We start from the raw sequence: 25,613 nt of genomic DNA on the forward strand, positions 1-25,613 counted from the left end.
TCACATAAATGTTTAGACCTCATCTTGTATTTTTACAACAGAAAAACTAACTTGATCAGAGGTAATGGCTTTTCAGGAGAATTAGAGAAGCCAAGAATTTTCCTTATTTCGTTTGTTTTTAACAAGAAACAACAAAACACCCACAACAGTAAACCAAAATAGAAGATTATTTGCATAATGCTTGGCCTGCTGGCTGTGAAGTTTTGGATACTCTGTTAAGCCCCAGGTTAGAACATTTTGATATTTAAGAGTTAGAAAATCCACATTTCTGAAGTGCATGAACAGAAGTTGTTTACAGTTCAAGTATAAACATAACAGTTGTACTGAGTCAGAACAAAGATCTAATAGCTTGTTTCTTACAGTGGTCAGCAGGGAAAGAATACAAGAAAAGACTTGCACTTTCTTCAGTATACTCTTTCTAGTGATCCCTATGCATCATTTTGGTGAAGAGTCTTTGACAATTCTTGTTTCATGTGTGTTTAATGAACCCAAGATCTGAAACCCAAACTTTGATTTATAGATTTTGTTTGGTTGGTGTTTTGGTGGGTTTTTTGTTGGGTTTTTTGTTGCTTGTTTTTTTTTTTTTGTTGTTTGTTTGTTTGTTTTGGGAGGAAACAAATAAAACAAACCAGAAAAAGCTTAATTTTTTTTTTTTTTTTTTTTTTTTTTTTTACATTTTACCTTATTTTTCAAATATTCTAGGATCTTTGACTTGGAAGCCACTGAGGTTAATTTTTTTTTCTACAAGTTCAATATTATTGTTTCACAGACAAGGCAATGATTGAAAGTTAAAAAAAAATTCTAAGTTTCTTAATATTGTATCTGTTCCCTCAAGAGAAATTAAAAATCCTGAACTATTACAGCATTTTATTACAATTAAAATAAGTTTACAATACTAAATATGACTGGAAAAAGTCAGAAAGACAAAGCTAGAAAATGCTAACAAGAAAAGGTCAATAGCAATTTCCAACATTTTACACAGTAGAAATGACCTTGCAATAAGAAAATAATATGTAGCAATTAGAATTAGCCTACTGATGATTTAATGTTCCAAGGACTGCAAGTTAAAAAGCAGTGGCGCATGTGATTTTCTACACCAATGTTTTTCCCTTTCACTTTTTAATCCATCCCATGTTTCAGAGGTTATTACAAAAGAAATCCTATGAAATTCCAAATTACAATTCAGACTTAGGCATTTTGAAAGCCAAATCTGTATAGGAGCTGTGCTAACAGCAGAACTCTGTACTTCAAGGGTGTTCCAGAATTCTGTACACTTCAAAAAAAAAAGCTTTGACTGATACATTTACACAAGAGGTTCTTAATTAGGTAATAAATTAAGCACCAAGGTGAGGAAAATTTGATTACATGTTCACACTGAAGGAAGAAAACCTCATGCATAAATCCTGAAGGAGATGCCAACAACGTGGTTTCAATACTCAAAGAAGAACACTAAGTCTTTTATTGCACTTACCAGCAAAGCATTTGGAACAGAGATTCATAGTCTTGCTGGACCTAGGACAAAAAAAAAAAAAAATAGAGCTAAAAAATTCATTTTAATTCTAATCAATACAGGGAAGTTTTTTGGGGAATGAAACAAGGGTACAGAGAGGGCAGTAACAAAAAAATGGCTAGGAATCAAACATAAGCAGCTAGAATGGCTGAACTAGAAACAGGGTCAGGGGAAAGAGACCTCATATGACAATCTCTTTCCAATTTAAAGGGCTTTCAAAGCATGACTTCCACACATTTACCTCGTATTTGAAAACAAACTTACTTTACCATTTAGTGGATGTGTTATACACTATATCATTCTGATCTGTCTATTGCAATATGATAATGATAGACAGAAGAGTCGATAAATTCCACTTGAATGTTAGACTCCCCTTGGAAACAGTTTTGCAGTCCTGACAAATCCTGAATACAGTACAGCAGAGAGATTGAAGTATTGCACTTATAAGGACAAAGACAGATGTGCTCTTGGAAGTCTAAATGGAATGGCTTAAGAAGTCATTACCTCAAGCTGTTCATTACTACCCTCAGCTGCATCCAGCAGCAATTTAAAATAACCTGGCTGACTTTGCATTGACATGGATTAGGATAGTGTATATGATCCATTAATGTGGCCCAACTTTGAGGGCAGTAACCTTCAGCTGGGAGAAAAACAGCTGGAGATTGACAGCAATATTTTAAGCCTCCCAGATGTCTCCAAAGTGTTTGTGCAATTATGCCACAAGTGTTCACCCTCATACAGAAAGTCAGTAGGCCCACAAAGAAAAACATATAAAAAACTAAGGCTATAGACCTCTCTAGGGCTACCAAGAAACTATCAAACTTATATATTACAGGAGAACAAGTTTCTCCCAGTTTACTGAAATTTCTCCTCTAATATCACAATATCTGTTTTACAAAATAAGTTAGAGAATATTCTCAGAAGCTCCCCCCACATGTTGAAATTTCTCTTGGTAAGAGCAACCCAGTTTCTGTGCACTCTGTCCAGTATTTGATTTGTCCAGTGTTCCCGAATCAGCTTCACCATTACATATAAGCATTAACACCATCCTGGGCATGTCTGAAAGTAAATATTGACAGGCAAGGTGGTACCAAAACTGTCCATGCCCACAAGATTTTTTGCCTCCTCAGGGCAGCCTCTAGCTGGAACATATTTCGATCCATTGATTGCCTTTATAAATATGCATACCCAAAACCAATTGAGATTACCAAAACAGTTGTTCTCTATATCCAGCCAAACATAGATGGAGTTTTGAGATGAGATCCATACGTTATAATATAAAAATCAAAACTGCTCATTATCTTGAGACAAAATTCTTTACTTTTTTTTATTTTCCAAATCAGTTATATCACAAATGAACACACCTATCAAAACTACAGAACCCACTCCCTCCCTGAGTTTGCAAATGGATATTTAAAATTACTTTCCAGTAACAAAGTAAATTCAGTCTTGGTCAATCTTATCTTAGTATTAGTCACATCAAAACATTACAGATGCTTTTCAATTCATGCACATTTGAAAGCTGGTTTACATCAGGCTCAAGAATTCTAGAAGAACACAGTTCACTGCAGATATGAGACATAAGCATTTGCCAGCTATAGCAAGAGCCACAGACACATGAAAGCTAGTTTTAAATGCAAACAGTATGTGCACAGGAGAAAAGTTAATTCCCAGGAAAAGAAAAGCAGAACAGCATTTGTAGCCATATAAATACATCATCAAACTGGTATATACCCAAAGATTCAACATCTAAATTGACAATCTGCACAGATTATCTACCTTCAAAAGAACTGCAATTAAAAACAGCATGGTGAGTCAACACCTACAGCATTAGTTTGCTGCAGTTCAGTACTCACTGCTTATGGGTTAGACCTTCTGGAGCAGCTCAATATGCCAGGCAGGAGCTTCTCTGCAAAGCCATTAAACCCCAGGGGCAGCAAAGAAAAAGAAAGGCAGAGTTCAGATGGTTCATATTGATGACATTGGAATGGGCAATGACAAATGTTTTCAGTGGTATAATCAACCAACTCAGCTGTTACATATAAATCCAAAGCCTCATATAAATTTACTTATCAGCACACCAACAATGAAAAACACACACGCACGACATACAGCTATATGAAAAAAACGCTGCCATTTACTCATAGTGCAAAAAAAAAAAAACCAACCCCACAGATTTTCTGAAAGGACAGTGCTATTGGACAAGTGACCTTGTGAGCTAAATAATGTCAGTTCACTGTTACAGTTTCAAGGACCACTTTTTTCTCTGATTGATCTATATGCTTTTTTAAGTCATACAAGTCAGTCTGAGGCTGCTACGTAAGAATTTAAACTTTGAGGGTGTTTATTTTGTCTATTAGTTTCTTTTACGCCACTGCAGATGCACCAATATTAAAAAAATACCACTTCCTTAGTTTATTAGAATTATAGTAACAGTGCTGATCAACAATCAGCCCCGTTTTGGAAGTGCAATATTTAAATACAACAAAAACTTTACAAACAAAATGCATGAAGCAGTTCACAAATGTCAAACTTACTAGATATTATCTGAGAGTCATGCCAATGTCTGTCAAGTAAAATACATGTTTGTCAGCTCTTTGTTACAGTACAAATCCCTCCTCTCATTGTGAGGATTTCTTCTTTTTAGCAGTCAAGGGCTCTCTCACCAGACTCTTAAAACTGAGCAAACCTGCAAATTGCTGTTTTCTCTATGAAATATATCTTGTTAACAACATTACTGTTTTACATTAAATACTTCCCAGTGACTCCAGTATTCACCAGAAAATCATGCTGCCAGCCAGTAACACCAAAATACAATATTTTCCTCCTGATGGCCTTTTCAAATATATCATACATCTGTAATATCTGTCATTTCTTGAGCTAATTTTATTTGAAACATTCAAAGCTCTAACGCATTGAGCAGTTCTGGCTGAGAGACAGTCTCCTTTCCTTTCACTTCACAGGCAAGCAACAGTCACAGCAGGCAACTCTACTTAGATCAGGTAACTTCCAAGGTAAGAAACATTTCAGACTTCTAGGAACATACAGTAAAATCATGAGTGTGAAGGCACAGTGAAGCTTAAATTCAGTCAGTCACATTTCAGACTGCAAGTCTGAACATTTCTACACCCTTCTGTTGCAGTTAGGTCAGGGATATGTAACATCCTTTTCAATCAGTTATGAAAACACTACAGTTTTTAACTGGATGTATTAATGTAATTCCCAGATTTCTCTCATAATAGTTAGCTTCATGCTAATCCAATATTACTCCTCTATACATTTTGTATGTACAATATCCCTAGAAAACCAGTTTTACAATCTCCACTTGTGCATAATTGAAGCTGGTATTCAGAAAGACATTCATATTTATGGCAAATCAAGTAAAATAGAATGGTATTATCTCTGAGGCAGAATATAAAGTTAGACCCTGCTTGAAGGCACTACCATCTGTCAAAAAGAAACCGTTTAACTAAAGGGTGACACAAAATTATTATGTAGATTGGAAACCACAAGTCGAAGCAAGCTCAGAAGGTCAAGTGGCAGAACAAGTTAAAGGCAGATGATACTTCAAGCCAGCTGGAAAACTCCAGAGGCTACAGAATGATTCCATGCAAAATCTCCCCAGGATTCAGACTGAAAAAAGTCTAGGTATTAAAAGTGCTTCCACTGCCAAAGAAAAAACACTCCATTAACACCACTGCCATGAAAGCAGTAATGATGACATAGGGACTTGAAAGAGGAAGAAATTTGAAGAAATGAAAGTTGTAACATATTTATACTTAAGCAATAAATAATTCATGTAAGGATAAAAATTAAAAACAGATTTGTGGCTATTCAAGCCATCATCCCTTACTTGCACTATTGCATCAACAAATTTCCATAGCAAAGGAAACTATTTGAGCCTTTAGAGAGATGCTCATGCAGACCACTGTAAAGGTCTTAACTTCAGTGAGATCAACATCTGCATCTCCAGTCAAAGATCAATAATGCATAGTGAGAGCCAGTGAGAGGCACTAAGTATCAAAAATTACATATGTCAAATCCGGTGTATTAACATGTAACAAATCAATAAAACTAAAAGCTTCTTAATCATCCCCTCTGCTCACTTTCCTGACTGCTTTTTCATATGTTACTTTCAGTACTTTCTTCTGAAGGTGTGGCCTTTTCTACTCCACTAAAATCACTTGAAATTATTTATGCAAATTTATGCCCTATTCTACTATTTATTCCTTTCTTTCTTGCCATTTGGCAGTACACTATTGCATGGAACCATTCAAATCAATGCACATTCTACTCTGTCTTCACTGGAAGTTTGTTTTTCCTTCCCCCACTCCCAGTAAATTATTTTATCAATACAAAACCACATCTAGAGAATGAAGTTGATATTCTAGTCATAAATCTCAAAGACTGTTAGATGTCCAGTAGTTGAACAGAATAGCCAGAAGCTAAAAAAGACAAAGCTCAATCTGAAGGTTCAATAACAAATTACACAAGTCAATTTTGTGCATTTGATGAGAGTTACAGAATCACAGAATCATTGAGGCTGGAAAAGACTTCTGAGATTATCAAGTCCAACCTATGACCTAACACCACCACACTGGCTAGACCACAGCACTAAGTGCCACGTCCAATCTTTTCTTAAAACACCTTCAGGGATGGTGACTCCACCACTTCCCTGAGCAGTCCATTTCAATGTCTGATCACCCTTTCCTAACCTAAACCTCCCCTGGTGCAGCTTCAGGCCATGCCCTCTCGTCCTGTCACTAGCTGCCTGGGAGAAGGGCCCGATCTCCACCTGAGTGGGGATCCTTCAGATAGTTGTAGAGAGTGATAAGATCCACCCTTAAAAGGAAGTATTCAGAAATTTGCCTGATCTCAGCTTTCATAATGAAAACAATTTTCTGCCAAGAAATTTATGTAGGCATACCTAATAAATACTGAATGTTTTGTAACAAAAGCCTACCTTTTCAAGTAGATTTCCAGGTAATTCCTAGTTTCCCCATGCTCATCTTTAAGAGGAAAGAAAAAAAAAACCACCACAACACACAAGTGGAAATGCTAAAAAGTAACATTAGCTTAAATCCACGTAAGTGCAAAAGCTCAACACAAAATACTTAATTTCCCCTGTGTATTAGCTCTCCTACACTTTTTAAAGTAATAGTGAACTAGCAATATTAATGTAAATGCCCAACAATAGCAAGAATCAAGCAGCTGCAATGCAAGTAATGAATCCACTATGGGTATATATGATCAATGCCTGAAAAACAACACTAGAATAACAATAATTTTTGATCAGTTGTTTTTGAGGATGGAAGAATAAGCAATTTGGAGAAAAACATGCTTTCATATAGCATGCATTAGATACTTAAAACTATTTAACCCACAGATGAAAATTAAGTATGATTGCAGAATCATAGATTCTCTGATTTTATTGGGAAAAACGTTTTCTAGCATATCTAGTAATGATTCTTTTATGAGTCAGGACTTCCTCTGACTTCCGGAAAATCTATCTGCTTCAGTGGCACTGTAATTGCATTGGTGATTAAACACACTGTGTTAAATGCTTCTTGGTATCCTTCCAGGATAGCAATTAGAGTGGGATTACTATGTCACTATGGTATAAATATATTTTAGTCCCCGAATGATACCTGCCCAATAGTGTCAGGGGCCATGTGCTTAAGAAATGTTAACATAATCTGAATCACGTCATTAATTAGTTAACAAAGAAACCTCACCCTATACATTCTGCACATACTGTTTCATGTATTTGGCAACTCAGGACAACTATACATATATTAAATCAATGCATTTATAATGCTGTAGTTAATGACCTGTCACCATTTCCATTATAAAGCAGTTTTCAAAGGTTTATAACTCTGCTGAAGAATTCACTCTGAGCTGAATCCCAGCACACGGCAAAAGCAAAATCATAGCCCACATATGTTTACTTTTATTCCACCAGACTAGATGGATTATTTATCATTAAAGGAAAATTGATCCAGTTCCGTATTTCCCTTATACTTTTCATCATTCGCTTAGAGCATGGAACACTTCACCTTGTACAGGAAGGAGGTTAATTAACTTGTGTTAATAAGACCCTCAATCGTCTTTTGAAAGTTCTGTATATCCTGTACGCTAGCTTCTGAAGAAAGCCATTTTACTTTTCTAAATCAGAAGTCACCTCATTGATTTTATATATGCTGCATATCTGATATTTATAGTTCCTCCTCAATTTATGATCTTGCTAATAGGATACACGCAAAGTGTTCTGGACATTTTAAATAATTATTCATATTTTTAGACTGAGGCATCTCAGTTATTCTTCAAGAATGATGTATGCCAAATTCTTTCAAATAAAAGAGCAGGAGTGGAGCACGTCAAATGCAGGTGCATCTATGGAGAAATTGGCAACCAGAAACATTAAAATCTGTTTCTGAGGGTATATGAAAATGAAATAAAATCTGAAATTAAATATCTCACAAATGTGATATCCTCCACTTTATCAGCTGTTCTATTCCCATATTCTCAGTGATAAGAATTTCAGTTTGATTAAAGAAGTGTTATCAGTAACATTATTATTACCACTGCTACTACAGGATTTTTTCTTGGAAAATATACGAGTATTCTGGACCCCTCATTTTCACCAGAAAAAAACTTAAGTTTTGCTTATCATTTTTAGATTTTCAGTAAACTGCTGAAAATGATGCTTCAGCTAGTGAGTGACACATTTTTAAGGACCTCATCGTTCTGACCTCAATTCCAAAAGTAATAGAGGAAACACTTTATGCACAGCATAGTGTACTAGTGCAATGCCCTTCAGGCAGCTTTCCACACTCAAAGGATATGCTGATGCATCCCAATAAAGTAGCTGTATCCTGATTTTTATTTCTTTAAAACCCTGTGGCTCAAGCATTTTTTAATGTTTTAAATATACAAAGACACTGAAGCACTCTGTTGACAATAAGGCCCAAGAAAAGCACAAATACAGAAGAGCATGAGGGGAAAATTGGGAAACTACACAACAAAGTAGCTGCGTACTCTTACAAAACATACCATGGGATATGACACAAAAGCACTAATAGTTTCAATTTAAAACCTTCTGCAACAATTCATAAAATAAACTGCAAAGAATCCAATGCATCTAAACTAGGTAACACAGACTGTAAAAACTCAGATCAGATTCAATTTGGTTTCTAGCTGAGCTTACAAAGCTGTTGCCCACAAGTTAAAGCTAAATGCTTCATATTCCCATAAATACATGTCTCTGCACTTTCTCAGAAATCTCAGAAGCAAAATCCTATACCAGACATTCTTCTGCAAGTATTCAAGATCTTTTTCACCAAGATGTGTAGCTTACCATTTAAAGGACAGTAAAAAGGCTGGAAAACCAAGAATTAATAGAGCCCAAGAGGCCTTTCCCAGAAAAGCAGGAATAAAATTTTAAAGTTCCAGTCCATCTACCTTCCAGCAATTTCTCAAGGACATTATTATTTACACGCATTGCAGGTAATAACTAATATTGCCCTATGACAACACAATCACCTTCTTCAGATTTATAATATGAAAACATTTCAATTTTATCTTTTTCTTCAGATCAGACACTCCAATGCTCTGCTTATAAACAGCATTCAAAAGTCTATTCCATTTCTGTTACTCCTTTTAGCACAGGGTCAAAATGTATACTAAATAGTAAAACATCCTTATAAAAAGAAGCTGAAGAAACCTCAGGAAAGAATCCATTTTGTCCCCTGACTTAAAGGCATGGCTAATTATATATCAAACCTCTACAGGAGGTTCATAAACACATGCGTCTAAGACACTACCAGTATCTAAGAAGGGATCTTTCCTGCTCCTCATTAAAGTAGGATTCAGCAAAGTCTTCAAAAGGAGGTGGAGTTCACAATGGGAAATTAATTTTATTCCATCCAAGCTAGCCTGTACAGTCAGGAAACAACCCGGCTCTTACTTCCACCAGTGCTGCCTTTGCACCTGACTATGCACAGGCATTTTTGGTTCTCAGGCAGGAAATTGTAGCCACATCTCACAGTACTGTTAAGAGAGAAAGAGAGTATTTCAGCTCTTCCTTCAGGAATTTGAAATTAATCACATCAAGGATACGTCTACACTAGGAGAAAACTGTCAGTTAACTACTTAAACAGAACACTCCTAAAAGCAGATCCTCCTATATTGGTATTTCAGTCCAGGGGATGGAGAAGAGACAGAAAGAAAATGAGGAGGAAAAAAAAAAACCAAACAAACAAGAAACCAACAACAAAAGCCAAACACCATCAGAAAAAGTCACTCTCAGAAGCAAAACAAACCACAGTAAACTCATCATAACCAGTGCAAAAAACAGTAAGGTCTTTTTTTGACAGAATTCTGTCAGTTGTATTTAAATGATCCAGAACTATCCTGACTGTAGTACAAGCAGGTCTGAATGCTTACCTTAACTACCAAGATACTTTGGTCAACTTTCTAATAGTTCCAAGGTAAAACTCTGTACTAGACTTTGCATCATCTTACAGGTCATGAGCAGAGACTCTCAGCCTCAAAAAAAACCCTCAGAGTAAAGAAAAAGTGCCGCTCCCTTGCTATACTGCAGTAAATTTATAAAACAGTATTTGCACTAACATCTTACAGAAAGTTTTGGCCAAAAAGCACACTTCAGATATAAAAGCTGGACATCTCCTCTATCTAACTCCTGATTTTTCTACCACAAAACTAGAGTTCAATATAATTCCAAGGAATGTAGTATTTCTAACCAGCATAAAACTGCTTCTAAACAATTCCCTCAAGATGTTTTTGTAAAACATTCAACTTCTGAAGTGTCTGAAAAAACCTAAATAAAGCAGGTAAAATTTACAGCAAAAAAGAGTTCAAGGAACAAACCAACATAAACAAGTTTGGCAACACCGCTTAAAGATTATAAAAAACCCAAACACTGTAAGAATTAGCCTAACACTAACAAACAGAAAGACTTACAGAAAGCAAGATATGAATCTCAACATAGAAAAAGGCAGAATTGTTTTTCCATAAATTTGCCCCCAGGTACAAATACAAATAAAGAAATATGAAAGAAACTACGCTATAATGTTATTACCTGCAGCTCCATTGATAAGTTTATATAAAAGCAGCATCTTCTTTTCAGAGAGGTGTTTGGTGTAAAGTTGCCTTCTCAGGAGGTCCTAAGACACAGTGGCTGTTGGTCATGAAAACTGCCTTCAGCCCCTCCACTTGTTATGAATGATGTATGCTCTACAAACTGTCCCAAATCATCCCGTTAAAAGACAAATCCCAATGTGGGGGTAAAAAGAATTTGCACAACTAAGTCAAAAAATCCAGAAGGAAATGGAAGTGCTTGAAAGACTGAGTAGTAAAGGGACTGCAAACTATGTAAAAGTTTTGAAGCCTTTACACAAAAGAGCATGCAGTACATCATGATGCTCGTTCCTTTTCCTGCTGCCCCTGAGAAGAATCACTGACTCTCCTAAATTTTGTGATCCATACATTCATCATATTCTTCATGATACCGAAAGGATATTTTTCTTAAGAGTTGTTTTGTGGGGTTTTTTTGTTATGTTGTTTGAGGTGTGGTGTTTTTGGTTTGGGTTTTTTTTTCCTCTGAGGGGACTGGGGGGATGGAACGTTAAGCATATTTTGATGTCTGAAAACCTCAGCTGTCCCCTGTATTTTCAATGTGATTTCTGAGATTTGAGCTTGACCTGCAACATACTGATCAACACCACTATTTTCAAGTAAAGCATGCTCTAAATTAATGACTCAACAACATGGCAGAATTCAGCAACTGGCCTGCAAAAAAATGTGTTGCTTCCTTCAAATCCCACAACTCACGTGCACAGGAGGAACTACTGCCTAAACTCTGCACTGTATCCAGAGACATTAAAAACTCTCCTTAACATTACCTTTGATAGAAAAACATTTCACATATGTTTAACTGGGCTAAAGAACTACACATTATAGAATCATTCTAATAAACATCCTGAGCCCAAATCACTTCAGCCATAGGGTCCAGAACTCATGGCATGAAACAGGAAACGCCTTTAAAATAGTACAATGCTCCATGGTGTCAATGCATCACTTTTTTATGCACTCTGAATGCAAATGCCTGATCTCCAAGAGCAAATACAATAAAAATAGTAGTACTCGAGTTTTTTCAAGAATAAAAAGCACCTTAAATGCTCCACCCCAATTCCAGGGGGAAAAGTTATTTGCAAAAAGTACAGATTTTAAACCTGCCCATCTCTAATCTAACAGCAAATACTAAATTACCTTCAATCTTCTCATTAGCCACAGTTAGCTCATAGTCTAGCTATCTGTCTTTCTGTAATTGTAACAATACTATTTGGTTCAAATATCAAACAACTGAGGAGTAGTAAAGTTGCTTGAAAAACATCATTAAGAGCATCCTATGCATTCTTTTACTGGACAGTATTCTGGTCTTTGGTATTTTCTTTTATCACGTTAGTTCATGATAATATGCACCTGACTCACTGAATAATACTGACATATGACATCTACGTTTATTCATTTCTTCCACAGAGAAAACTGAAACTCTTGAAAATAAACACTTGATAAAAGAGTAACTTTCTGTAATGGGAAAGCTGACTATATGTACGTCTACATACTTTTTATGTAAATAATGAATCAAAACAAAAGGATATAATTAAACAAAGGTATTGAAATAATTTACATATTATGACTCAAAATAAGTGTATAGCTACTTTTCCTTTTTTTTTTTCATCTAGGCAAATAAAATCTTTGCCTCCTCTTTTCCAACTATACGGTCACTACCACAGTCACTGCCTTGAACAGGAAGTCAACAGCATGAGGTGTTCTCCATAGGCACTGAAAACAAAATGAGAACAGTACACAAAACCAACCTAGATGAACAGCAGCAGTGCAAATTTGCTCTAACAGACAAACATTTGTTCTTTATAGAGCTGCACTGGCATTTCTAAACTACATTATTTTGAGTATCTTATTTTTTCCATCTTTCATCGATCTATACCTCTTCAAAATATATATAAAAACCTGTATTGCTCCAAATTCCAACAGGAAACAACAGCAATTCTTCTCAAATATTCAAGATTGGGTAGTTAATATATCTTGCTATCCCACTAAAACATTCTTAGTTAAAACATCTGAAGTGCTGGACACCATGTCAAAGGTTTGGACAATTACCAAAAGAAACAACACTGGGGAGAGGTGTTGTGTAATCTTAAAAGTCAGAGTGAAACACAGCCCACTACAATTAAATACTCCCTTATTAAATTCAAAATGTAACTACTGTTATATTTGTTATACATGAAATTGTTCAAAAAAGTACCCTCTCCTAAATAACCAGCCTGCAGAGGTGTAAGATGTAAATCGAAGTGAGGCAACCTCCATTCTACCAATGGCAGGGACTGAAAAATAAGCAATCACATGAGTACTCAGTTTGCTACCATGTTGGGACTGCATAGCTCTCAAATTCTTTCCTGACAGAGATCATTCAAACTAAAGCATGTATTAGGTCGCACTTAACACCAGGATACACATTGTTGCATTCATGCTTTAGGTGTTATCTTCTAAATAGAGCGTAGGAATCCAAGTTATATAGTGCGGACAACAAAAACTACAAGACTTAAGAACTGATAGTTTAGCATATATTTTGTCTTAAAGGACTCACTATTTGAAAATAATTTTACATCACACTCATCACTGTAAAAGTTTCTGTGGTGCTACTGTTATCCCTGACAAGGACCAAAACACTGTTATGCTGTCAATCAGTACTGCTTCAAATCTACCACAAACATACTGAAATTACTTATCCACATGTGTACTTCCAGCTATCACCCTGGACACCCCTGATTTTTTTTAAATCGGAGTTAGAGGTAAGAACATTACAATCTATTGCTTATTTACTTGATTATCAACTAAAAAATTCAGTCACATCTACAATGACAATATTCTCTAATCAGAACTCAAATCTTTATTTTCTTACAGGTATTATGGTGGCTGAGAGCAAAAGAAATAATGTAAGTGTTGTGATAGGTTTGCCACTATAGTCAACTATAAAAATACCTTAAAAATTATTAAGTGTTCTTAAATTCACATACTCTCCTGAGGTAAGTTTCTGGTATGATCTAGGTATGGGTTAAACTGCTTGTATGAAAGACCAGTTGTGTCCATAGTGTTCCCCACTAACACCAGAAGTTATTTAATAGCAAATATTCCACCTGTCATCTCTCGAGGACATACTATGAAAACCTGGCAAATTGTTCCAGAGTCTAACTGACATCCTCAAAGCGCCATGGACTCCAAACCTCAGTTTACCTCTTGGCTTAAAAAGTCTGCAGAACTCTTATAAAAATATCTTTTAAAAAAAATCAGACATGGCAATACAAAAATGGCAGAGACTGCTTATCTTATATTAGGTGATGCTCTCTTCCCCGTAGCTTTTATGCATAACTAAAGTTAGAAAATTAAATACACTGTTTATTCAGGAAAATCTCTGATGACCCTAAATACTTTCAAATATAACAGGTATAATCACCTAATGAGTTGTAGCCACAACCCCCACGATGACAAAGCATCTCAGGAAAGGACAGAAGTTAGCATACTGCCTTTCTGCTGTGGTACAAAATCTGCACTCTGTGGGTCTCTGCCACGCTGTGCCAAACATTTATCATTCAATAGGTACATTAACATCTGTGAAACATTTTAAAACGCAAACTATCAGCACACAAGGGTTCCTGCTGGTGTAAACACTGAATCAGCTGAACTACTAGCAACACTAATGAGAATTTACTGCATAAAGGAAATGTCTTACAGTAACAAGTTACCACACTTCAAGAAGGACACAGTAGGACTTGTATCAAGTTCAGATTATCATAGCTCAGCTCTACAAAACCCAACTTAAATCACAGCCTGCTTTACACTTGTACTGCAAGGCTGCCATGTATGCAGTCTGCAGCAGTCACTACTATATAATAATCCAGCCAGCAAATAAATCTATAGGGAACAAATACCACTCACAGAAATTGGACTGTACAATTAAGAGTCTATGAGAGGTACATAGCATATAGTAGTACCAATATATTTATCGATGTGGTGGTCTTTGTACATTATTCATAGAAGGGGAAATGTTGAATACTGAGCAAAACAAGAAAAATGTCAAAACTTATTTTATTACAGCATTCAGAATCATGTATGCAAAATAAACCAGAATATTTCCCCACAAAATAAAAGAAAGCATGACCAATCTACACAAAAATGTATTTGTTTGCACTGGGCTACTCTTTGCTGCTTCTTTTTTTCAGACTAAGAACTAGCAATGCAGAAGGTGGAAGAATAAACACATTGTGAGGTATAATAATTTATATATATATGTGTGTATATATATATCTCTCCAGGAAACCAAACACAAATATTTAATCAATTTAAATAGTGTAAAAGAGGCACTCACAAAACGCTTGAGCAATGCTAAAGTGAACAATATCACAAATTTGAACTCATTTCCTGCCTCCTCAGTAAAGGTTTGCAAGAGCTCACACTTCTGCATGAAACTTGATTAAATTCAACAGAAGCAAACAAGTGGTTTGACAGTCACAATAGCTCTACTAATAAAACATATCTCAAAGCCTTTAAGTGTATCTGTAAAGGTTAAAATAACAAGAGAAAACAACGCAAAAGAGACACTTTCTTTTAGCAGTCCCTTTTTAAAAATCAAAGTGAAGACCTCAGGCTTTTCAACTGGCTGAAGCTTCAGACTCCAGAATTAAACTATTAAAAATTTGAATTGTGGGTCACCAAAGAACTAGAATAATCAGAACTTCTAAACACAGATAAACTTTTGATTTTCTAGGCATCACACAGGAAATTACCAACTTTTGTTTCTCTATACCCTAAAGTTTAAAAAAGAGGCTCCTTTGCTGAAGTCAAGTATTCAAATGTAATGTTCAAGAAAGTATTAAGGCCCATGGTTTCAACAGAAGTGAGCTATATATTTCCTACTATATAAGGATACTGTCATAATCATTCTATGCCATCCGAAACATGCCATCTAGAAACCCTAAACTGACTAGAAATTACGCAAGAGACATAACACACTGCAACTCTCAAGCTCATGCCAACAGCTCTTGGTTTTAGTAATGTAAGAGTACACATCAATATAGACACCCTACTTGACAATAATTTTTTTTTGACAACTTTCTAAACATAGGTAAGAGCCACATCGTTCTTTAGAGCCTCACATTTGAAATTAAAATCCCTTCACACCATAAAACAAGTTATTCTATGTTACAATAGGCAATTCTGGGGAGGGAGGGGGGGAAAATAATTAAAAAAAAAAAAAACAACCCACCAACCCTGCCATCTTCCCAACGATCACATGCTATTTTTGCTATTGAAACTTAATCTTCTTACTAGTTGCAAATCAGAGATCAACACTTTCCTAAAGCTTCAAGACACAAGTACAATTCTAGCTTGCATTTAACTAATTCACCTGTTGATAGTTTACCCATCAGCTACAGCAATACAACCATCACTGTGGTAGCAATTTCAGAGGAACAAAAGTTCTATTAATTTCTATGAGGTTTCACTACTGTGCCAGAGAACCATAACTACACCGCAGTAGCTTTCATTTTTTCCTTTAAAACACCTATACTAAATCCAGTCACACAAGGCAAGCAGGGTTTGTTTCTGTAATACACCCTGAACATTTCATCCCAGACCATACAATAAGGCCCAGAAGCCTCCTCAATAAGTGACAGAATGATTCCCTTTCCCTTTGAGACTGACCATCATACATGTCTTACCTTATACTGCTTTTCTTCCTTGAAGGTAAGCATTTTGAGTCACCAATTTTAGTTGGAACAAAAGTAACACACTGGTTGTTGGTGCTCTGTTTTGTTTTTAAAAAGCCTATGCATTCAACTAACCAGATGAATACCCTGGTCTTCTCTCATGAGGGAGGTTTCCCTGATGCACAAAGCAATGCCCTTTATGTATCAGGCCCAAAGGTTTTGAAAAATTTTATCTTACAGCTGAAGGTCAGTGATTGTAGCTGTATTTCTGCCATTTATAGTACATAAGAAGTACAAAAAGCTGTACTATTTTATAGAATTGTCTCAAGTAATTTAAAAGTTGGTTGGGAGAAGCAGAACACCTCTTAAAATGTTAGCCTTCTCTATAAAACCTATATTGAATGAAAGCTCCATGTTCTACTGATATTGCAAGTAATTCCAAATGCAGAATTTGTGTGGATGGAATAATGCATTTTCTTGATTACTGACCTACCTTTCAAGCTACTGAGGCTTTTGAAACTGTACTGTATCAAGCATCACATCCTGGAATGCTGCGGGTTACTGCTAGTCTAGATCCAAGGACTACTTCTTATCCAGTGCTAGCATTCACACCTCACTGAAACTAAAGGGCTTTTTTGGGTGCAGGTATCAACTGTTTACTATGGCAAAGACTGGTGTGGTAAGAGTAAAAATATTCCAAACTACTTGGAAGTTCACAGCATTGGATGTTAATCATCCATACTCCAAATTTAGCAGGAAAATAAGTGAATTTGAGAACCTGCTGATTCATGACACATCAACTTAAGTTGCATTTTAAACACCTTTTTTTTTTCGTATTACCATCATCTAAATTGTTCTTCCTACACTACTCAATGTGTTCAGTGATCCTACCCTATTCCCTGTTTCAAGCAATTTACTTGATTGCCCTATTCAGGAAAAACCCTATTGCTACCAGGGCTCCCCACACTCTAGAATGCAGTCTAAGGCACAAAGAAAGGAGCTAAGGACGTGACAAAGTTTCCATTGCACGATGCTGTATACAAAGTTTTAGGAGTTAATGTGCAACAGGAGAGCACACGTAGAAAATTTAGGGTTTCCAAATTTTTCCCTCAAACTTGTAAACCATTTTATGAGCTCTACACATACTCGCGCAACAAATCTGTATCTTTTACAGAGAAAAATCACTATACCATTTTGATGCACAACAAATACGTGAAGTCATTTTCAACTCAAAACTGTCCGGAAACAGGTCAAATGAAACAAAAATTAGATATACTGCTACAGAGTCTGTCAAAGAAATAGTCATAAATAGAATGTGATCATAAGGCTGAGAATATATTTCTCCCAAAACAGTTTGTGAGCAGAAACGATAATAAATTACTGTGAAGTAATGTATCTTACTAATTGGGAAAAATATATATTATTTGAAATATAGAAAATTATTTCTGCCAGTAATTAAACACACAAAAGAGTAATAAGTAAAAAAAAAAGACTGCTTTATGACATTAAATAATTATTGTACATCTATGGTGAAAGTACTTACATTTCTGCCCACAGCCATAGAAAAGCATTTCATATTGGTATTTAAAATAATAGTAAGACATCATGTATTTCTGATTCATTTTCACATGTGCAAACTATGGACAGAGCTATGGTTATCCTGTCTTACAGAATTACTTTATTTGCATGTTCCGAAATCCTACTACAATACTGAATGCAAACTACAGAAAAATAAGCAATAGGTTTTTATCTGTTACCTTGCCAGTTAGAGAAAATATCAGAATGTAAAACTATGTTATTTATTCCAACATAACCCATTTCAAAGTTGTTAAAAAGTGGTGTAATATTTAACATATATATCTTTATAAAAGAAAAGGTCTACACAACTACATCTTAAATGCACTTGGTGAAGTCATACATAAGTCTATCAAATCCTAACTCTGATACTGAATGACATCACCCCACTGAGATATTCACCACTTTTTTTGTTTTGGATTCAGTCCCACAAACCTACAATCACTGTTTGATCATGTTACTAAGTATGGATGGTAATATAACATTATCAAAGGCTCCCGAGTGTCAATGGGATTTGACACACAAGTCATCTGAATGCTTTGAAATAATTTATTACATTTGGACTTTCAGTGTAGGACACTCCATTACAAGAATTGTTTGCCTTGTACCCATGAAAGATAAGGAGTTTGTTTTTGTTTTAACACAACAGTGATACTTTCAGGGCTTCTCTAATTAGGCCCTCCTAGTAAATAAATCAAAACTCAACTTTTGCAAGGGAAAAAACACATTAGACCCTATGTTACATGATCAGGATTCAGGTGGACTTAATTCAGTCTTAAGCTTTTTGATATTTGAATGTGTACAAAAAGGCTAAACATTCTCAGTGAGAGAAACCTAGGAAGACAAACTGTAATACTCCCTAGGCCAAAAATGTCCACTGATTCATGATCTCTACCAATGTAACTTTTTTTTATTATTTTCATGCTTCAAAGCATAGAAACAAGTTTAGCTGTTTTTTCTGACAAATCTCTTTCGGCCTTATGCATTCTAGTACCATCCTCAGGCCTCTTAATTAAATATGAAAGGTAAAATAAAGTTTGAGTCCTTTCTTACTGTTTGTCTCTTAAAGTTGGAGTTTGACAGTACCCATCCACTGCAACAAAAAGCTGTTCTGTGCTTCCTCTGTGATTTAGTTCAAATTACTACCCACGGGCTGGATCATGTTTGAGCAACACTGCTCTCTGCTCTCACCCAGTCACCATTCAAATCTGGTCCTTGTAAGTAGTGACATACCCAGTGGAGAGCATTCAGAATTCCCCAGACACACTTTCCACTCATAAATCTCCCTTTATGTTTGCAGTAAGATAAATAATAACTCTGTTTTCAATCTCCTATGCATTTTCCCCAACTGTATAGCTACCCTTTGGCAGCTGTACTCGCTTGTACCTCTACTAACCTCAGGTATTTCCTGGTCTATGTTGCATCACACTTCTCCAATTTTACCCAAATACTTTGGGAAGCAATTCCTTTTTAGGATTTTGAACTACTCTAGTGCAGAACATTCTGCTATACTAACAGCTGATAATTTTGCATAATGTCAACTTGATAAATTATTTTTCCAGTTTAGGGGGTTCTTTGTGTCTCTAAAGTACAAATAAATATTTTCATATGATTGCTTTTCCAAATTTAGGTTTAGCAAAATCAAAGTTTCAGTGAAAAAATATATCTTATATTTCTGTCTCTCTATGGCAGCTCTGCAAAACAGGGGGTGTACATAGCTAACACAAATAACAACAAATAATGTAACACTCAAAGAAACAAATAGGAGGATTTAAAAAAAAAAGCATTTTTTATTAATTTTATAATCTTAACAGTGTAGCAGTAAAAGGAAGTGTTATAAAATGATTTGCCAAAACACAAATAAAACCTGTTAATCTCATCTCCTCTCAGCATCTAACTAATGAGAAAGGCAACTACGTAAACACTATGCACGCGAATCACAGGGGGGTTAGTTAAGTGTTTAGCTTAATAATCAAAAGTGCTATCAACAGCAATAAGTCTTGTTTGGAAACAACTCTGACATAACCAATCTGTTGAGTTAATCAGTGACCCACAAATCTAAGCTCCCAAATATAACTAGTTTGATCTACATCAGTCCACTTTTGCAATTTAAAACATGCAAATTCTGTTAATTCATACAATTAATTCAAGACAAGCACTAGCTTACTCTTCTGAACTACAAAACAGGCTGCTAATGGACTTTCTAAGAAAATAAATTATTAGGATCTCTCAAACATCACCCTACAATATGCTACCTACTCCCTCAAAATCTAAAGTAAAAGTATTGGTATTTACCATACTATAATGTGTACCTTGTTTTGTCATAATACAATTGCACATAAGCAGTGAGTGCTTTTTCTGAAGAGCTTCAGGCATTATGTGGAGAAGTTTGCCATGTCTACATCATTAACAAGATAGATCAACTTTTGTGCTTAGCCACTAGACATTTTCCTTATAAACATATAACTGAAGCCTTTCTGCAAGTACAGCAGATCTAAAATTTAATGGCTGGAGAAGAGAGAGAACAGGTCACCCAAAAAACTGCTAAGTTTTATCCTCTGATAAAAATAACTAGTTTTTCTTTTCTACTTGTGAGGACTTCGAATAAAAGGCAGCAAGGACACTAAAGAAGCAATCAAAATGTGTGACTCTGTGAACGTGCCTCACCCTCCCCCCATTCCCACCTCCTTCAAAGTTTTGCCACAGTCTAAGTTAATTCCAGAGTGCAGACGTTTGTGACAGCCTTTCTCATATTCTGCCTTGAAGACTCCCTGTAAGGAGGTCTTACTCCACCACTGTTCAGGTGAAAGATCCCCAATTAAGACTGTAACTACTACAAAGGGCAGTGTGGATCAGCTGAACAGGTATCACACTTTGCACCACCAAGTTAGTAGTGGTCATCTAGCAATGAGACTTGAGCTGCTGTGTCTTTCAGTGGATGGCAGGGCAGAGAACAGTATTTTCCAGAAAGGGTGCCAGACATAAAGCTAGGATGAGACCCCCTACTTAATGCACTGTGCCTTTCTCCTATTTCACAGAGCACACTTCCCAGGTCTCAGGCAACTGCATTTCAATTACCAGGGCAGTAAGAACTCAGCATGCACGTTTTTCTTTAAAGTTCATGGTGGAAGAAATATCCTTCATTCCACATCCTTCATCCCATGACAAGAGAAGGAAACCTTTATACAGACTGGTATTTTGACTTTTCCATCTTCAGTGATCCAGACTAATGCAAGCACAAACTGTAATTTTCACAGTTGTCATTTTCACAAGGTAGCTTTTATTATTACCTAAGTGTTTAAAGTAGACAACCTAGATTTATTTACATGAACAAAAACAAGGGTATCACAGCACTCAGATAACCATTACATTTCCCTCATTAATCTTCCTATTTTGAAATAACATGGAGAAAACATGTGAACGAGCCGCTACTTCTTATTTTCCCCTATTAACCAAGACTGAAAGATAAATTGCAATCAGTACATGTATTTCATCTACTCTAGACAGTGGGAAATCAGGGCCAAGTTAAATATTTTGTTCCCATGCATGTAAAGCAAACAGCAAAGGCTCTTCTCATTAGATCAGCTTTTTATACATTTCTGAAGGTAATCCTAGGCAAAGGCACAGTAACCAAGCATAGAGTCACCATTAACAGGAGGTAATAAAAATGAGCCGCGTAACGCTACCTCAACCTGAACTCCCACATCCAAGCCATGTGTAACCTTCTCAGTACAGGAACACAAGCAAGTTTTAACTACCTACCCACTGTGACAGGCTGCAGCTGTAAAGCACAACTCTACCACCTCATTAACTATGTAAAATTAATGTTGAATCCTAAATACAAGCAGGAGTTAAAAGGCATTTTAAAAACTAAGCAAACAGTAGTATCAGCTCATAACTTTTCAGTCCTCTCTAGTCTCCAAGAAAAATAAAAGAAAGAAAAATTAATGTTTCTGCTTGACTTTAAGCTTTTAATCAGACATCTTGGCACCTTGTTCAGCTACATTCTTTACCCAGGCAAAGTCCCTTCTGCAAGACCACTATGCAATCTTATCTCACTTTCCACTTTCACCAAAACATCACAGCAGTTTAGGAAATTAAATGGAAGGTACAAGAAAATAGGTATCTCCAACTATGAAAATAATGAATAGCAGTTATGTAAACTATGAACTTTATGGACATTGTTTTCTTGCCCTTCCTTTCCAGTACTTCCACTTAACACCCTCCACCCTGCAAACAACAGACTAGCAGAGGCAAATTTTGATACCCAAGCATAATTTTTCTCAAGTCAATTTATGTAGATGTTTTCATTCTGCTGCAGGAAGGTAAAATGCTACCTATACCCTTTCAAAGAAGAGGTTTACACTCACCTAATTCAAATAGAATCAAGGCAAACTAAATACATCTGTACCCATCTTTAGACAGCACAAATTCAACCAGCAGTGTATATCCTTTGTGGTAAGGATAACACCACATTCAGTGTTTGCTACATATCATGCTACATGATTTTAGCAGAAACAGTAGTTTTTGAACAATACTCACAAAGAAACAACTCTAAACAAACGTACAGAAAACATTAACCCAGCCTATCTGTCCAGCTAGCTGACAGAAGACTTTTCTTTCATGTCTTAGAAGTACCTTCTTGCAGCCATGATGTCCTACAGATATAGGAAAAACTGATTTTGGACACAGAGGCAGTATCTAGGCATATACTTACTAAAAACAGACCAGCTCCCCATATACTGAAGAAAAACTTGTGGCTCCATAAGCTGGTCTACTTTTTCCAAACTAGGTACTCAGTCATGCTACCAGAAATGTAACATCTACCTTCAGAATTCATCCTGCATAGATTATGAGGGACAAGAAAGCTAAGCAAAAGAAAGGAAAACACTGTTCATTAAGCAGCTAGTAATAAATCTCAAGATGAGGATCATGTAACACTTATTTCCCTTAATCTCTTTCTTCTGCTGTCTTCACAGACACCAAAAAAATATAAGTTTTCAGAGCTACCATTTGTGTCATGATCTTATTACATAACCTTTAAAAGGGTACAAATCCATTTAGACCATAAATTCACTTAAGAATTTATTGGTTGAGTGGCCTTAAGTGGTCTTCAATAATGTTTTAAAAATAATCAAGATAATATCTAATTTTGGTTTTATGACATTCATTCCAGGAAAAATACTATTAGAATAGCTAGTCAAAGTCATGTTCAGACAGAAAATATGTCTTTCATCTTTAAAATTTATAAACACACAAGCATTTTTCTGTGCTACAGTAAGTCATTAGCTACGAAATCCATCTGCATCAGTGGTTCAGAAGAAGTCATTTCAATGTTTTTAATTCTCTATAAAAAGTTGCAAAGAAATTACAGTTGTCTGGGTACTTTTGTATAAATATATATTAAAAAAACCCAAACAATACCATACACACTTTCAACATTTCCAACCACAACATGAAGACTACTTAAAAGCACTTCTGTACTAAAGTTTGCAACAAACATGTTGCTAACAAAATCAGAAACCCACTACTAAATCAGCAAACTGAAATAATGACAGGAAGAATGCTAGTAAGAAAGCAGCTAAATCACTTCCCATCTCAGTAGCATCTAGAAGTGTGCTGGGAACCTGATCTGAAGGCACACAAAAAAGAGAAACTGAAATTAAAGCAACCTCTGAAAGCTGTAGATTTAAGTTTCTCAAAGCCCTGGTCTAGGTCTGTTTGGCTTGGGTTTCCAATTACAGCAGTTTCAAAAGCAACGAGCAATTTCAGTTATCTGAATCTCAGACACACTTGAGAAGACACGTCAGCTCAGGCAATTGAATTCTGACCCGTAATGCCAGAGTTCTCACTATGCCAGTAAGTGATGGAATTTCCAGTACTTCATTTTATTTTGAAATAATGACGTAACACATCACTTTTGTTTACTATGAAAATATACATGACTGTGCTTGTTTTTAACCTTTTGAATCTGTCCTTACAAGCCACTGGAGCAGGACAGGAAGTGTTAATTACTCACCAGAAAGATTTCTGGTCTTTCCTGAATTAGTCACATGAGAACATTAATAGTCAAACAAGAGACTGCATCACAGAATAATGGATAATAATGGGGTCCTATCTTCAACAAGAGAGTGCTCCAAAACCATCTGAGACTTGCAGATGTGTAATGCAGGCGGTTCTTGCTCTTCTAATTGCACAGCAACTCTTCTGATTTAAAGAGGCTTTCTCCACCCACCACAAAGACTTCCTTCTACATGAACACCCTTGGAAACAACATGTCAATGGGTCGATATTGTCCTAGAGTAAGTTCTGATTTAAAACAAACACCTCTCTCTAAAGCACAGAGCTGGAGAAGCTGGAAGTACTCCTTACTACCAAGTCTTTCATTCATGGCTCCTAAAGCACTGTGGAATTAATGAAGAGTGAGATATGATTAACTAATGAAGGAAAACAAGCAAAGGGAAAAAGCACGAACCACCTGTCCCATAGTGCATCGGTGGCAGAAGTAAAAATAAATCCTTTCCGAACTTAAATGCTATGGACTTTTATTAAAAAAGGAACATTCTACTATCCTTATCTTTATGGGTTTGTAGTGTTAAAACTCTTTTAATAAATGTAAAATACATATTAAAAAAATCCACACTGGAAGAACAATGTCTATACATTTGGAATTACGATACCCAAGCAGAAAGTTAAAACAGGAACATGTGCAGTGTCCAAAAAAAAAACCCAATTGCTAACAAACCACAGACAAAAGAAGAGCAGAATATATAGTGACATTCAACATTTCCATTTCTAACACCTAACTAATTCTGGAAAAGACATACACTATAAAGTAAGCATGTTAGAGGTATCACAAACACTCCATGTATTTAACAACGTTGGGGAATACAAGCAGCAGAGACAGTCCACTTTCAGAAATCAAATGAGGAGTCAATTTGCTCTATCTTAATTATTATTTCCAAAGCAAGTTTAATTTCAATTACTTTGCAATGAAATATTAATCACAAAGGCCTAATGCCAAGAAAAGATATTTGAAATGTTCAAACGCTACTGTTAATTGTTTTTTTTTGAACGCTCAAAAATCAGTTTCCTAGAGAAGTTGGTGTATATACGGATTAATCCTAAAAGCCCTTTATCAGCTATAGCACAGTTGACTGTTCATCTACACATCTGTGTAAAAATAAAACCCCAAGACTGCAGCTGACTCAAATTTTAAATCTTCTAAAATTCTGAGCATTTAAAAAAAAACAAATCCAATTGAGATGCTTTCCATATATTTTTTTTTCTATTAGAAACTGAATAATTAAATACACATGCATGCAAAATAAAACTGGAGAGAACCTTCATTATGAAAACATACTAGGTTAGAAATGCTTCCACTCACTGTATGGAAGTACACAGTCAGAAGTTGATTCTAAAAACAAACTTTCAGCTTTTAAATTTATTAAAATGTTAACAGTTCAGGGGAACACTTGAAACCTATCTGTGTGAATAAGCAAACATTTGTTAACACAATTTCAGAAACCATTATTATCCATTAGGTCACTGAAAGAGATTACTAAAAAGAAGTAACACTAGGATATGAAACAATGAACAAGCATTACTGCATCCAACATTAATGTCTCTTCTTGCAAACTGATGTCAGCAATATCTGACCTAAGACTCACCCTTCTCCAGCTAAAAGTGCATTTCATTGAAACTTTTCTTTAATAAATACC

At 35.7% G+C, this 25,613-nt stretch overlaps 1 protein-coding gene across 3 annotated transcripts in view; it reads right to left on the reverse strand.

The window, feature by feature from the left end:
* The window catches only part of ZFAND3 (zinc finger AN1-type containing 3), a 134,032-nt gene that overhangs the window by 98,956 nt on the left and 9,463 nt on the right, over window positions 1-25,613 (reverse strand). For 2 of the 3 annotated variants that reach the window (XM_051613718.1, XM_051613715.1), the window contains exon 2: window positions 1,472-1,512. In XM_051613718.1, the coding sequence (XP_051469678.1) occupies window positions 1,472-1,512 (41 nt within the window). Of the gene's footprint in view, window positions 1-1,471; window positions 1,513-3,366; window positions 3,420-25,613 lie in introns of all 3 variants that reach the window. The other variant, XM_051613716.1, reaches the window with a different exon arrangement.

The sequence above is a fragment of the Apus apus genome, chromosome 3 (assembly GCF_020740795.1).
Source record: "Apus apus isolate bApuApu2 chromosome 3, bApuApu2.pri.cur, whole genome shotgun sequence".
NCBI lineage: Eukaryota > Metazoa > Chordata > Aves > Apodiformes > Apodidae > Apus > Apus apus.